Genomic DNA, 13,969 nt, shown 5'->3' with positions numbered 1-13,969 from the left:
TAGGGGGTGGCCATAAAGGTTTTAATATGGCAATATTCGCCAATAGTGGCGTTTTACTACCACTGGTCTTCATTGGCATCGCAGTGACACGGGAATCGCCCATAGACATGATAGAGACTTATGGCGATTATGATCAAGTGTGTAACGTCTGCAATTGCAGCTCTTTTGATGAATATGAATTCATCAATTGCTCTTATCGTCAACTGCAAGAACTGCCACCAGACGTTCCTGTGAATACTGCAGAGCTGTAAGTACATAACGACTGCTCAGTGCCAGAAGTGGGTAAGTACAACAGCTGCCATGTGCAACTGTCATGTGTAAATGAGTACAATATAATGTGTGTAAATTATCAAATGTTCACATGGCAGCTATTGCACTTACCCACTTCTGGCACTGAGCAGTGAGCAGTCGATAAGCATAACTCTGTATGCAGCATACAAATTCTCATATCTCATATACTCAGGTGGGCACTAACCGTGAAAGCCAAACCAGTCGAATGCCGTGCGCATGCAATGAAGAAGTTCGTCCCAAACACTATACAAAGACGAGAAGAACAGAAAACTCAGCTACACAGTATACGACCCCAAGTTAACAATATTGATGGAGGAGCGATTGCCAGCATCCACTGTCAGCCAATGAGATTTCATGGCAAGTTAATCTTTGAAGACTTGAAAGACCATGCCATCAGACAATCCGTGAAAGACAAACTGGTATATTATGCTGAAAACAACGGACAAGAGCCAACTCAACGGTAAGATGTGGATTTACAACAACGCAATCATACCAAACTGACATGGGAGTTCACCATCTACAACTTCCCAATTACGTTCCTCGAGAACCTGGAGGCTACTTGCACCAAACACTTGAAGAGATGGGCTGGAGTAAGACGATGCACCACCAACACCGCCCTGTACTGAAGTATGAAATATATAGATACGGTTTACAGCTAAAAAGGCGCACCACTTCTGTAAAGTGCATGCAATTCACCAAGTACCATCTCAACAAACACTCTATAGATGGAAGCATTCAGCCTTGTACAAAGACTGGCTCCAAAAGAAGGCAAAGCAAGTCAGATGGAATGGAGTCAAGGAACTAAAGCAGAGAGAACGCCACCTAATACTAAAGGAGATGTGCAGAGGACAAATAGATAGAGCAGGCCTTGGCTTTAAGAAAGAACCAGAGCAGGCCTTGGCTTTTTAGAAAAGAACCTTTTAGAAAGAATAAGACATGAAGCCGCAGGAACACAAAAAGTGCTTGACCGTCGGTCTTGTTCAAGATGTGGATGAAAATGATATGCCTATATGGTTGTGCTAAGCAGGGACAGTGGCTCAAGTGGGACTCCGCCATGCAAGTTGACACACCATGGAAGAAGGTGCTGTATGTGTGGACATCCGAGCTGTTGGCGTTCCATAATGCCATACATGACCAACTGCCAACCCCCACGAACCTAAGATGGGGCAAGACCAATCTAGAATCCTGTCAGATACGACACCACAGCAACTGCACATCACTAAATGGCTAAACTTCTCACTGCATATTATCTATCTCGCGCAGGAGTCAAAAATGACAACATACATGTTATTTGAGCTATCTTCAGTAGATAGAAAAAACACATGAATTTGAAATTGAATCAAAACAAAATGTCGCAAATCGTCAAATTGTAATTTGGTCTTCAGAAGAATCAGTAACATGGTTCTAAAATATCGATTTATCTCGTTCAGCAGAATACGGCAACCATCACGCATTTAAATTTGAGCTATCTGTAGTTGATAGCAAAAACACACGAATTCAACATGCAACAAATAAATATAAAACAGACAGAGAAATATTATGTCTTTATTTCAAAGTTGTTCCAGCGTCATACGGTATGAGCTATGTCAATATTAATATTCACTATTGCGACATTTTCATTTGGGGTTTTAAGTTATGGTTAATTCGTGTGTTTCCTTAGTATTAACATATTTTTTCTTTGTATTTCATTACATAGTAACTTCGAACACAACAATATTCGAGCTAAGATTGACCTACCATCTTCGGTACTTCACTTGTAAGTATTATGTTAAAAAGCATGCCTTGCCTAACCCGGCAAACACAAGCACGTTTATAAAAATTGTTTTTCTAAATTAATTGTCTAAACATTTCATAATATTTGTATAATTGTTGCCAAAATCTAAAATTGAAAAATGCCATCTAAATGATTATCTGCTTGATTGTTTCACAGGTACGGGAAAGACAACCAGTTGACCGATATATTTGGAATGTTCAATGAAACTACCGGGATTACTGTCGTGTAAGTCAAATACACCCTGCGAATATCCGGATGGCAATGCTATTATAATCAAGAAAGATTCGATTGTAGATTTAAATTTTGAAGGCCTTTAGTGGAAATGGTGCCAAACGTCGATTTTCAAATATTTAATGCAATAGCTTTAATGCCTTTATAACCACTTTGATGCGAACATGTTGCTCACTTTGGAAATATGTAACCGCCGTAGGCCTATGCCCTAGATCTACGTTTTTAATGAGCATTTTACTTTATAAAATAATTAAATAAATTTTATAGGATACAATTAGCTGCAAAATCCGTTTTGAAAAAGGTCCCAATACTTCTGTTCTTGCTATAATACTTTTCCATTTGTCCTATATTTATAGAGATCTTGAGAATAACCGTATCACTTCCATTCCGAAGGGGACGTTTGAATTTTGCCACAAGCTGACAGAGTTGTATGTATTTAAAAGCTAAGATTAATAGAATTATTCTGAAATAATTGCTTTGCTACTTAATTAGAATTCCTATAAAAATTATATTACTATTAGTCCAGTAGAACTTGATTGTGAGTGTTAAGTTGTCGAAAGGGATTCAGAAAAATTATAGTTTGAACTATCTCCAATATTTGTTTCATGTTTTATGTGACAAAGTTTGCACAAATTGCACAAGTCAACATGATTACATGGCGATTTATAGTGTCTGGTTTTTATTATCTTCTAATTCTGAAACTTTACATTACTAGATAGTGCAAACTATTCTTTATCTGAATCCCGTTGGGATGCTGCAACTTTAACGAAATTCGGACCAACGTCAATTTGTGACCCCTGTACACCTTTGGAGTTCACTCTTGACCGGTTTGTAGCTTCGGAAGCAGATTTAATTCTTAAAAGCGCAGTGATTTATAGTACGTTTGCTCACGGGCACAACGCCTAGATGTTGATCCACAAGCCTCAGCACACTTTACAGATTGTCGCTGATCACTACGAGCCCACATCATTCTTAAGTCTTACACTTGCATGTTTTGTGTTCCCTTGATATAACATTCTATGTTGATTACATTCACCAGGTATTTATCTGCCAATCCTATTCATCACTTCAATGCTGATTCTTTTATCGGCTTAAGAAGCTTGAAGACGCTGTAAGTTAATTGTACATAATTGTCATAATAATATTAATAATAATAATAATAATAATAATAATAATAATAATAATAATAATAATAATAATAATAATAATAACATGATAATAATAATAAACATGATAAACATGATAAAAATAAGTCTTTAAGTCTTTAAGTCGAGTGGGATGTCAGGAGCCATATTTTTATACTTTTCCCACTTAACTAAAAAACAACAACGTACTTACATGTACTTAAATTAACTTCATTTTACGTAATTAAATATTTGAAATACCAAAGTATCCAAGGTATATATATATATTGATATATTACTAGCTTTAACTCAAGAACCACCAAATCTTGGTTGCCTTCATTCCCTATAAGATCTATGTATTAATATTAAGAAGTACATTGCTGTTTTTTTTAGTTGAAACAAAACAAAACAACAACAAAACAAAAACAAAAAACCAAAAAAAACCCCACCACCCCCCAAAAAAAACCCACACACACACCAAATTATGATGAAGGGGTTATCCCTTCCCTCCGAACTGATACTTCCTTTATGAAATAGAAATGCTTTAAAAAGACTCAATGCAATCTTTTGTATTCCATGCAGTGAGATGAAATATATCAACGGAACAATAATAGAGACTGATTTGTTTCGAGAAATACGTCATTCTATACAAGATCTGTAAGTTTGTTGGTTTTGGGGCACCCTCTACGGAGGGTGTCCCCTTATTGTCTTGTATAGTTGCAACACTTTGAACATGAATGATAGCATCCTTCTTTTGGATATATTATATTCTTGACTTTCTTGTGCCACTCCAATCCCCTGGAAGTCACCTGACTTTGTCTGTCTTATAACCCTGGAATTATTACATTGTTGGTCTAAAGTATATAAAAATATTTAGAATTTGCATATTTAGAATCACAAATATTTGATAAATCCATCCGTCCATCCGTGACATCAAATTTTGGTAAAATACTCAGTTTTGGAGAAAATACCCCAAACAATATTTTTGGACCCAAATTGTTTTGGACAACAGACCAAAAATTCTTCAGTAATTTTTTATTATTATTAATTTTCAAAAACTAGACATAAATGTCGAAGAAGTGTCAACAGAACCGACCTCAATCACGACCGACGGAGTGACACGCATGTTACTAATACAATATGGCAAAGTATCTTACGTGATTCGCCGAGTGCGAATAACAACCAAGACAAAAAGTTGTTTTTTTGCACTGTTAAAAACGCGGTAAATTTGCCGGTTTTTTTCTTGCACTGTCTTTTTGCCTTCTGCAGTATGAATAATAATAAAACGGATATAGTTTTATTCATGAAATATTCTTATTTGTAATAATAATTGTGTCTCCTTCCAGTGACATAAATCCTTGGCCAAAATTAACGCTCATTGAGCCAGGTGCGTTCAACTTTTCAGTGCGGATTCTGTAAGTATTTCAAATTAACAAATGAAAATGACTCTTCTCTATTCTTCTTTGGTATTCTTCCTTTTCCTTCTTCTCTTCATCCTTCGTCTTCTCCTGTTTCTGTTTTCCCTTAAAATTGATAATGTTGCTTGTTTACGTATGTGCGTAAGGTGAGCGAAAGTGTTTTATATTTTTTCTGCTCATAATTTTCAGCAAATTTTCAACCGGAATTATGGATTATTTTCCTGGGAGCATCTTCAAACAATTACAAGGAGAAGTTCAAATTGACAAATGGTAAGTACCGTATATTCCTGGGTGATCTAGGAACCGTTGCAATATATGTTTTATAAGCTGTGAGTCATTGACAGGCCGAAGACCTAACGGGACCGAAGAGTCCATGTCTCTTTACTTGACGTTTGCACCAGACTGTACACCCGTGACTGAATTATAAATTTAATTTTACACTTTTAAAATGTACTACACATTATTTTCCTTCCCACACCACCGAGTAACACTACTAATAGTAGCAACCACTGTAAAGGTGTTGATTTGTAATTTGAAAACAAAAAGCAAAGTGATTTACCAAGTTTCAAAACTATTGAACAACACCTGCTACCAATGGTATGGATGGGTAATATCTTTTTCATTTATTTAATTTTAGCTACATATATATGAGTGAAACACTAAATGGTATATCGGGGAAGGCTTTCGATGGAGTTAGTTACATGGGCGATTTGTAAGTATAGTTTACTAGTAAGAACGTTAATGATAAAGAAATAAGTTAAAATCCGGAAATAATAATTATTATCATCTATTTAAACTATTGATACCTTTTAATATGTTCTATTGCACATGAAAATTAATTTTCCCCCAATACTTGAATTTAAAAACAAAACAGATCCGAAACACAAACAATAACAACAACAAAATATTTGAAAATAATGAATATCCTTCCAACTTTAATCTAATTGACCTAACAAAATATATGAAAACACCTTACAAAATTCTTTCACAGATGACAATCTCAAAACGGTGTTACTTTCACCAACCCTCCTTTTTTTTAAGGAAGTTTCCACTTTGTTCTATTTCTATTAACAGAGATATGTCATCTCATATAAGCCAGGCTTCAGCATACGAAAGAAGGTCAATATAAATCCCTTTTTGTGAAAGATGCGCACTTTTGGCTTAATGTAGCTTTTATATTAAACCCTAAATTGGGGTTTGTTCACTTCCTATTAGTTCCTTCCTTCTGTCACACCAGGGGATTTCCGTTATGTCACGCATTGATTGGTTTGGGAATTCCCAGCATGTTGTAATCTTGTGTAGCACAGGCTCTGTGCTGTATTCTGATATCTAGCCTATCCAAGATATTATATTCGAGAGGCGTCGCGGTTTGTGAACGGGGCTAGTTCTAATCTTGGGTACCAAGAAACTATACTATAACACACATTAGTATGATTGTTTGGGACTTTCCCTTATTACATATACTTGATAAGATATTATAAAGGGTATGTTACAATTATTATATAAGTGTACTGTTTACCTGTCGTGTTGCACGACCAGTAGATTGCGATGTAGAGCGACCCGGGATAACGACGCCCCGAAAATTTGGTCATAATTTTCATAAAACATAATGCCTATTTATTGTTGTTGCTTTATGTATCGTACGTAGGAAAATGATCGACAGCAGCATGAACTATTTGCCAGAAGGATTGCTTACAAACACCAGCTTTGTTTTGGCAGTGTAAGTTTTATCTGATTTTTTAGAATCATATATCAAATATTCCTGCATGGTCGGAAAGATAGAGCAAATTTAGCGCGCGTATTTTAAGTCATACGTTTTGAAATTCCACATGAACCAAAAGAACCAATGTTTCCGGTTTTGAAGAAATGTTTTTAAAACGCAGATGAATATAAGTGACCGGTTGTGGCCACCACTTTCTGGCTTGGAAATTTACCTGGCTGGCGCCCTCTATTTTTGGACCATAACTTCAGCCAGAGATCAGAAATATCATGAATGTTATCATGCCGGTTGTTTGAATGCTTGGAAGTTACATCTTTTTCTACCGCAAAGATTGCGGAAAGATAGCGTAAAGATTCTGTCTAGTGGATAGATAATATATGTTTGTGACAGGAGAAAGGAAATAAAGCCAAAGGACAAGAACGATAAGTATCGCTTCAATGTTGTTTATAGGCCTACTCCTGTCATTATCATCTGCAAATCTTGCGTGTGATGGGGAAATGGGTAATTCCGAGTCTTGTCAGACCAAATCGATGTGATATCATGGTTATGTGGTAATATTGTCAAGGCTATATGCAACCTCTTAAAGTTCTGATCAGTAACATTACACGAGGTTACTTACATTACACGAGGTTACTTTCAGTTTTTAATAATTTTTTTTGGTAACTTAAATTCCCAACAAAATAATATACACAGAGGGATAACTCCAAAAAACATCCGAATTTCGGAGTTTTGGCAAATTGTTATGTTACCTGTTAAAGGCTTTTATCTCAGCTGGTAGTTATCATTTATTTAATTTGCAGGTTTTTGCAGAATAATCGACTTGAAGATTTACCGGTTGGATTCCTTCGGTTATCCCCACAATTGGAAATTCTTAGCTTGTACAACAACCATCTGAAATACATCACGCCAGAGATATTGATGGGCTTAACTAGATTAAAGTACTTGTAAGTTGTTTTCTTACAGAAAATTGCAGTAGGAAAAAAAAGATACAAATTAGAATTGGAAAACAAATGGTACAAAATGAACATTGTATGATGTATCACAGAGTATCAGAGACACATCACTTCAAACATGCCAAAAGTACCATCAGCGATTTGACCACTCGCAAAATAGTCAAATCATCAAAATGCAGTTTTCTGCACCTTTGCTAGTGGTTGAGTCGAAACTAAGACATTTTACATGAAGCTGCAATAGCTCTACTTAATGGCCCATTCAGTGATCCCAGCGTAAGTGTAAAAAACTGACTTGCTTACATTAAAATGAATTCACATTCGGAAAAAAAAAAATTTTTGTAAAAAAATTGTTTAAAAGTAAAGCCTAAGTCATTCAAATTGTCATTAGATATTTTTTAAATGTGTCTCCTCACTCTACGCGTGGGTCATATGTGTACCCTCTACATGCTCTACCAATCTACCATTTGAGACCTTTGAGAATTTGGCAACAAACGAAGAAAACAGCTGTATTGACTAAATTGAAGCCCCATTCAAATAAATGTAGCTAATTTCTTTACAGATTAATGTAAAATGTCTCCTTTTGTCTTTAATACACGGCTTTCTGCTTAACCACTAACAGGCTATGTTAGCACATCTATGACACTAAGCTAAGAAGGGGCCAAAACCTGAATTTGAATGATTTTTACGATCCTCCCGATTAGCAACTTACTGAATAGCTCTGAATGGGTCTTTAATTGTAAATAATTAAGACTTGAGGGGTTTCTAGTTTGACTCTCGAAAATTGGGTGAAATTTGAGATTTGTTTACAGCGCGCCACCAAGCGACAAATCAAAATGTTTATTGACTAGGGGTAGCTAGGGGGCAGTGCTTCGGGTAAAAATATACGGGTTATGACGCAGGACGGTGCGCTTCGATATATTTGAAATGATGTGAAAGCTTCTTTAGACCTTCTAATACTTCACATTTTTACAATGTAATTCTATAAATTTATCTTCTATTTATAAGCTACTCTAATAGATTTCCAAATTTTTTCACGTTCTCGCGGAATCATTTTAACATTCTAAAGAACGCACAAACTCGCAAAATATATATTGGGGAAGCAATACTGTCCTAAAAAGGTCAATAAGCAAAGATTAATTTAGCTTCCTCCCACTAACATAACAATCTTGCTTATTTTATTTTTTTTGTAAACAGGTACTTGTTTCAGAACCTAATAACAGAAATTCCTCCATTGACATTCTACAACACAAATTTGAAAACACTGTAAGTTAACAAGCTATTACCAATACTAACGTTCATAATAACAGGGATATTATCCCTGATAATAATCAGTCGACCGATGGTCAGCGTCGTCAAGTAATGCTCTAGAAGATTTTATAAGGCAAACGAACCTTGTTAGCGCTTATAAATGTTGCAACACAGTGTGTCTACTAAACTGCTAATATTAAGCACGTACAACAGTCTTAAAGTGCTATTATTGAACATTTTAGTTAGTGTAGTGATAGCGCCATCTGCGTTATTCAATTTATTAAACATTTTGAATCTATATTTGATCCGGAATGATCCCATTTGATACAATTAAATATATAAATGAGTAATTTAGTTTCATACAAAATAATCATTAAAACACAAGAACTTCACGTGACCGTAAAATTCCTGCAAATACTAATGTGAGCTAGCCGATGTTCATGTGGTGATATCGATGTTCACTCCGGGGTTCACCCTAACAATGGCAGAAAAGTGTCAATTATAGGAATGGCGTAAAGGAGTCTTGTCTAAACATTGACGCATAATCATATGAATTTTGCAATAAGGGACCGTTCATTATTTCTACCGGAGGGGGGGCCGGGAGCAGACAGAAAGTCACTGCCGAAAACTATATGACCCCCCTTCTCCGATCATAAAAACCAGATCCCCCCCCCCTCCGAGCTACATGAAAATCATATGACCCCCCCCCCTCCCCGACGTATGCACACGCGCAATGACACGCAATAGATGCGAGCATGGATCAGCTGCCTCAACGCATCACATCACTGCCACGTATCAGGCTGACAAATTATGCCTTTACTGTTTTGCCACCTGCCTATCAGTATACCAATTTTTCATAAAAGGCACCTAAATTTACCCTAATTGCAGTAATTGGGCACTTTTCTCCAAATATTGGTCTTTACTGAATAGCCACCCATCAATATACCCAAATCGCTGTATAGTGAATCCAGCACCTTTTGGCGACAAAATAAGTTTATGGTACTACTTGCGCGCGAAGCGTGCGAAAAATTTTGATATTTTGAAGCTAAACTGATGAAATATGGTGCAAAAGTGGAATAAATGCGAGCAAAGCGCAAGGAAATTGGCACTTTCGGGGCTAAAATGGGCAAAATATGTGGTCAGAAACCTATTCAGGCGTCAACATTGGGAGGAGGATTGTATGGAGCATCCCCTGGCAAAATATTGGGGGGATCTACGCCTATGTTGATGTATCGATCGGACTCAAGTCCACTTTTTGCCGGACTCGGACACAAAAGCTCACAAACAGACTCGGTTCGGCTCAAACTTGGACACAGAAGGTCCAATTAGATCCATGTAAAATGTGAAATGATTATCTAAAAATGTCAAAATAGATCTCAAATTTGATTCAAAATTTGTTGTCATAAATTATATCCAACATATTCACAAAATTATTTAGATTTATCTGTCACTTCCCAGAATCATTACTGTTATCGTTAATAAAATAATTGATAATTAGGGCGTACCGGTTTACATATTTTAATTAATATTTTGACTATATAAAAATATCTAAAATTTCTTTCATGGAACTTTCTAAATCATTAAACTCTTGAAAGGGAGAAAACATGCACACAGACATGTACACCCCATCCATAGGGCTAGGGTGGCTGTGGTTGGGGTGTGTTCACTACTTAGTGGCAGCTGTGGTGGCAGTCACTGCACATTTGTCCGGAACATTTGCCCATCACACAACCATAATATAATTTCTGAAAAGGTGAATTTCTATGATGACGACGACGACGACGACGACGACGACGACGACGACGACGATCAATGTTATTTATCTATAATGTATTTGAATACATTGCCCAAGTTTACTGTCATGGTGTTTGGGGGAGTCTTTGTAGTTTTAACTAGGGTATCATATGGAAATGACACCTGTTTGGGGTGGGGTTTGATAGTGGGGAGCGGTTTGGGGTGGTGTAGTTGTCTCTTTTCATTGTAAAAGAACTCTGGACCACAGCATTACTGTGATTATTCTTAATTCTCTATTATGAAAATGGCAGTGTATGTGTATTTTTAGGAAATATGGTTCAAAATTCTCTTATTTCAGCAAATTTGTATTGTACATTTGGCAAATTAGAAGCAAAATCTAGAATATTTCTCCATTTTTTGGAATGTTTTACCCAATGACCCATTTTTTCAAAATGTTATAATAAATTACTTACTTTTGGTGCAAATTTATGTCAATTCACACCGTGGCAGGTGAAAAACAGGTTGAGGCCCGACTTAAGTCCGGACTAGGACCAAAGTGTCGGCCGACATGCAAAGCGCAAATCTAATGGTCAGGGGTCCAGGGGCAATGTTCCAGATGGGGGTCCAGGGGGCGAAGCCCCCGGAAGCTCCAGGATTTTTGAGATGCAAAACCATCTGACCCCCTTTTAATAACTAAAAAACCATCTGACCCCACCCCCTCCTTTTTGCCTGACAAAAACCATCTGACCCCCCCATGTATTCTCCCGGCCCCCCCTCCGGTGGAAATAATGAACGGTCCCTAATTACAAAGTGATGATTGATATTTTGTGTGTGTTTCAGATCTATTTTCAACAATCAGATTTCTACCATCCAGAAGACTGCACTAAGAACGTCACGCAGAACTTTGGAAACGATGTGAGTTCAGAATATACACTACTAAGTACTGCAACATCTCAAGAATAATTCGACAACTTCAAGTGGAACATTCATCCAATATTCTTTCGATTTCACATTATTCTGTCGGTCCGTGTCACGTCACTTCCGGTTGATGATGTTCGAGTGAAAACAAGTCCCTGATTCGATTTTTGTTGATGATTTCTGTCATTGGTGTAATGCAAATTTCGATCGCAAATAGTCAGTGGAATCAAACAACCGTTTCTAAGTCTTCAGAGTGAAAGAAACTTACTTGATTTACCGTTTATATACTGACAAACTTAAAATTAAATTCCATGGTCGAGTGTCGTTTTTTCCGAAATTGAATGTCACTCCAGCAACATCGCTATGTAGCCTCCTTCACAGCCGGTTTCTGTTGTTCACAACAAACCGTGAGCCACATGCAGTTTGGGCCCAAGACTAGAGATAGCCCGGATGTCCGACCGACAGAATGCGTACTATATAGATGGCAATGTTCCTTGTATGATATAATTATGTTAAGCATCTTAAGCATTAAGTCCACAAAATGTCCAGATGCCTTTAGAATGGTCGCCAAATGGTTTAAATGGTTTCTGCAACGTATCAGACAGGTTGCACGGAAATGGAGCTCGGTTGAAAATTATAGCAAAGATGGCCGAGGTCTTACAAGGGTTGGGCGACTCGGGAATTTCAATTGCAAAAAAAAAAAAAACCTGGTGTCTTATCGGTAGCCACGTGATCTTTATTTCTTCTGAGTCCCCCAGACCTTAAAGGACCTTTGTATTCTCTGTTTGTATTCTAAGCATGTTGATTTCTTCCAACTGACACATCCGTGAATCATTCTCTCGCCGCCATTTCCCTGATACGTTACAAGAAACCAATTAAACCATTTTGCGACCATTTAAAGACACTGTTCAAACGCGTGTCCATTATTCCACCATTGTAATCGCTAGAATACGCACATGTCACAACAATGGATACCTTCAATCCCATTGATTAGTCCAATCTTAATTGTTTCATGCAAGAAACATTGCTATCTAACATAATATGCAAATTCGACATGATGTTGGATCAATGTTCAGTTTACAGTTTGTCGAATTCTTTTTTTCAGCGATGTACAATCGTCAATAACGAAAGATTGGGCATGTTTGCATTTTGCATTTTCACGAATCTAGTTCTAGAATCATCTTAATATATTTATATTGTTTCAATTTTATAAATTACAAACTTTTCTTTTTCGGTTCCTACAGTTATATGTACTACAATGACCTGACCGTTATTGAAGACAATGCCTTCGACTGGTTAGCAAATATCAGCCAAGTGTAAGTAAATTAGAACAAGAGGTAAAACGTCACCATGAAAGATCATCCAATCGGAGCTATTATGAATGAAGGTTTATTTGAGCATGGGCAGGAGGGATGGGGCCCGATGTGAACGATTGGAAGGACGAAATATCAAAGCTCCAGGAAGCATGGAAAATATGTAATGAATAATGTGTTGTGGAGGAAGGGTGTATGTCATAATCTCCAGAATGGACGGAAGACTCTACTATCCATGCCCCCCCACGCCAAGCCGCAATTTTTAACATTTAATTTTGAACTCGTCCTCTGTCGCTACTGAGCCATATTTTGTAACACGGAAAACGAAGGGATCCCTAATGTGCTGTTACAAACGCCATAATACTCGAACCGGACTCGAGTCCGGACTCGGGTCTTATTTTTGTTGGACTCGGACTTGGCTCGGACTCGGCACCCCTGGACTTGGACTCGAGTCCGGACTCGGACACAAAAGGACTCGGACTTGGCTCGGACTCGGATACAAGTGGACTCGGCTCGGACTCGGACAAGCTGGACTCGGGTACAAGTCTGTTATTTGGTTCCAATAGCTATGGGTCTCCTATATAGTGATACCAAAACATAGGCGGCGGAAGCGGGGGATAGCGCGGGGGTCAGGACCCTACCCCTAAATATTTAGATGGGAGTCCGCGCACTGGCCCATAAAATAGCAAAACACACGTTCATTTGGGGCCTAAATAGTCTGAAATTGAAATTCAGATTAAGTCCCGGTTAGGTGCTGTATCACTAAAATAAGCGCAAAGGATGGATCTAGGATTAGCTTAAGTCGTTTGACGTAAACACGTGCGGTTTTTTATGGCGGATGAAAAACGTTGGGGGTTGTACAACACCCTTTCGAATGACTAGGGTTAATTGTTCTTGCCTCAAATATTTGGTCTCTGACCTAAGACCCGTAACATGCGGTCGTATGGTTCGAACAAATCTGACACCAATAATTTGAGGGTTCAGATCCAGAAAGCCGTAACTCACTATAACCAGCTCTTACAAAATGAGCATAAAATTGGCTCCTTACTTTCTTATTCAAAAATCAATATTTCCTCCACAATGTCTTTTGTTTTCTATTGAATGTTATGAATAATGGACTGTATCTTCTATAGTGCCCTGGCGACTTAATGCTTATTTTATGGGAGCAGGTGATTGTGAGTTGGGGCTTTCTGGCTCTCAACCTCGAATTATATTACATCATTTGTAACGTCTAGCAGTGTTGAA

At 37.5% G+C, this 13,969-nt stretch overlaps 1 protein-coding gene across 1 annotated transcript; it reads left to right on the top strand.

Annotated features, from left to right (window-relative positions):
* Nucleotides 1–26: 26 nt before the first annotated feature.
* LOC140172521 (keratocan-like) lies at nucleotides 27–12,731 on the top strand. The gene is made up of 14 exons (XM_072195667.1): nucleotides 27–247; nucleotides 1,988–2,047; nucleotides 2,222–2,290; nucleotides 2,653–2,724; nucleotides 3,336–3,407; nucleotides 4,003–4,077; nucleotides 4,767–4,835; nucleotides 5,028–5,108; nucleotides 5,476–5,550; nucleotides 6,487–6,558; nucleotides 7,359–7,502; nucleotides 8,706–8,774; nucleotides 11,334–11,408; nucleotides 12,656–12,731. The coding sequence occupies exons 1-14, from the start codon at nucleotides 27–29 to the stop codon at nucleotides 12,729–12,731; spliced, it is 1,230 nt and encodes a 409-aa protein (XP_072051768.1).
* Nucleotides 12,732–13,969: the final 1,238 nt, after the last annotated feature.

The sequence above is a fragment of the Amphiura filiformis genome, chromosome 16 (assembly GCF_039555335.1).
Source record: "Amphiura filiformis chromosome 16, Afil_fr2py, whole genome shotgun sequence".
Lineage (NCBI taxonomy): Eukaryota > Metazoa > Echinodermata > Ophiuroidea > Amphilepidida > Amphiuridae > Amphiura > Amphiura filiformis.
The sequence above is the reverse complement of the archived record's forward strand: the minus strand, read 5'-3'. Positions and strand labels throughout refer to the sequence as shown.

Excerpts from the sequence above, each read along its gene's own strand:
- LOC140172521 (XM_072195667.1), top strand. The coding sequence starts at position 27 with ATGGCAATATTCGCCAATAGTGGCGTTTTACTACCACTGGTCTTCATT. Across the intron at positions 3,408-4,002 it reads TTAAGAAGCTTGAAGACGCT|TGAGATGAAATATATCAACG; the intron begins GTAAGTTAATTG and ends TATTCCATGCAG. Across the intron at positions 4,078-4,766 it reads CGTCATTCTATACAAGATCT|TGACATAAATCCTTGGCCAA; the intron begins GTAAGTTTGTTG and ends GTCTCCTTCCAG.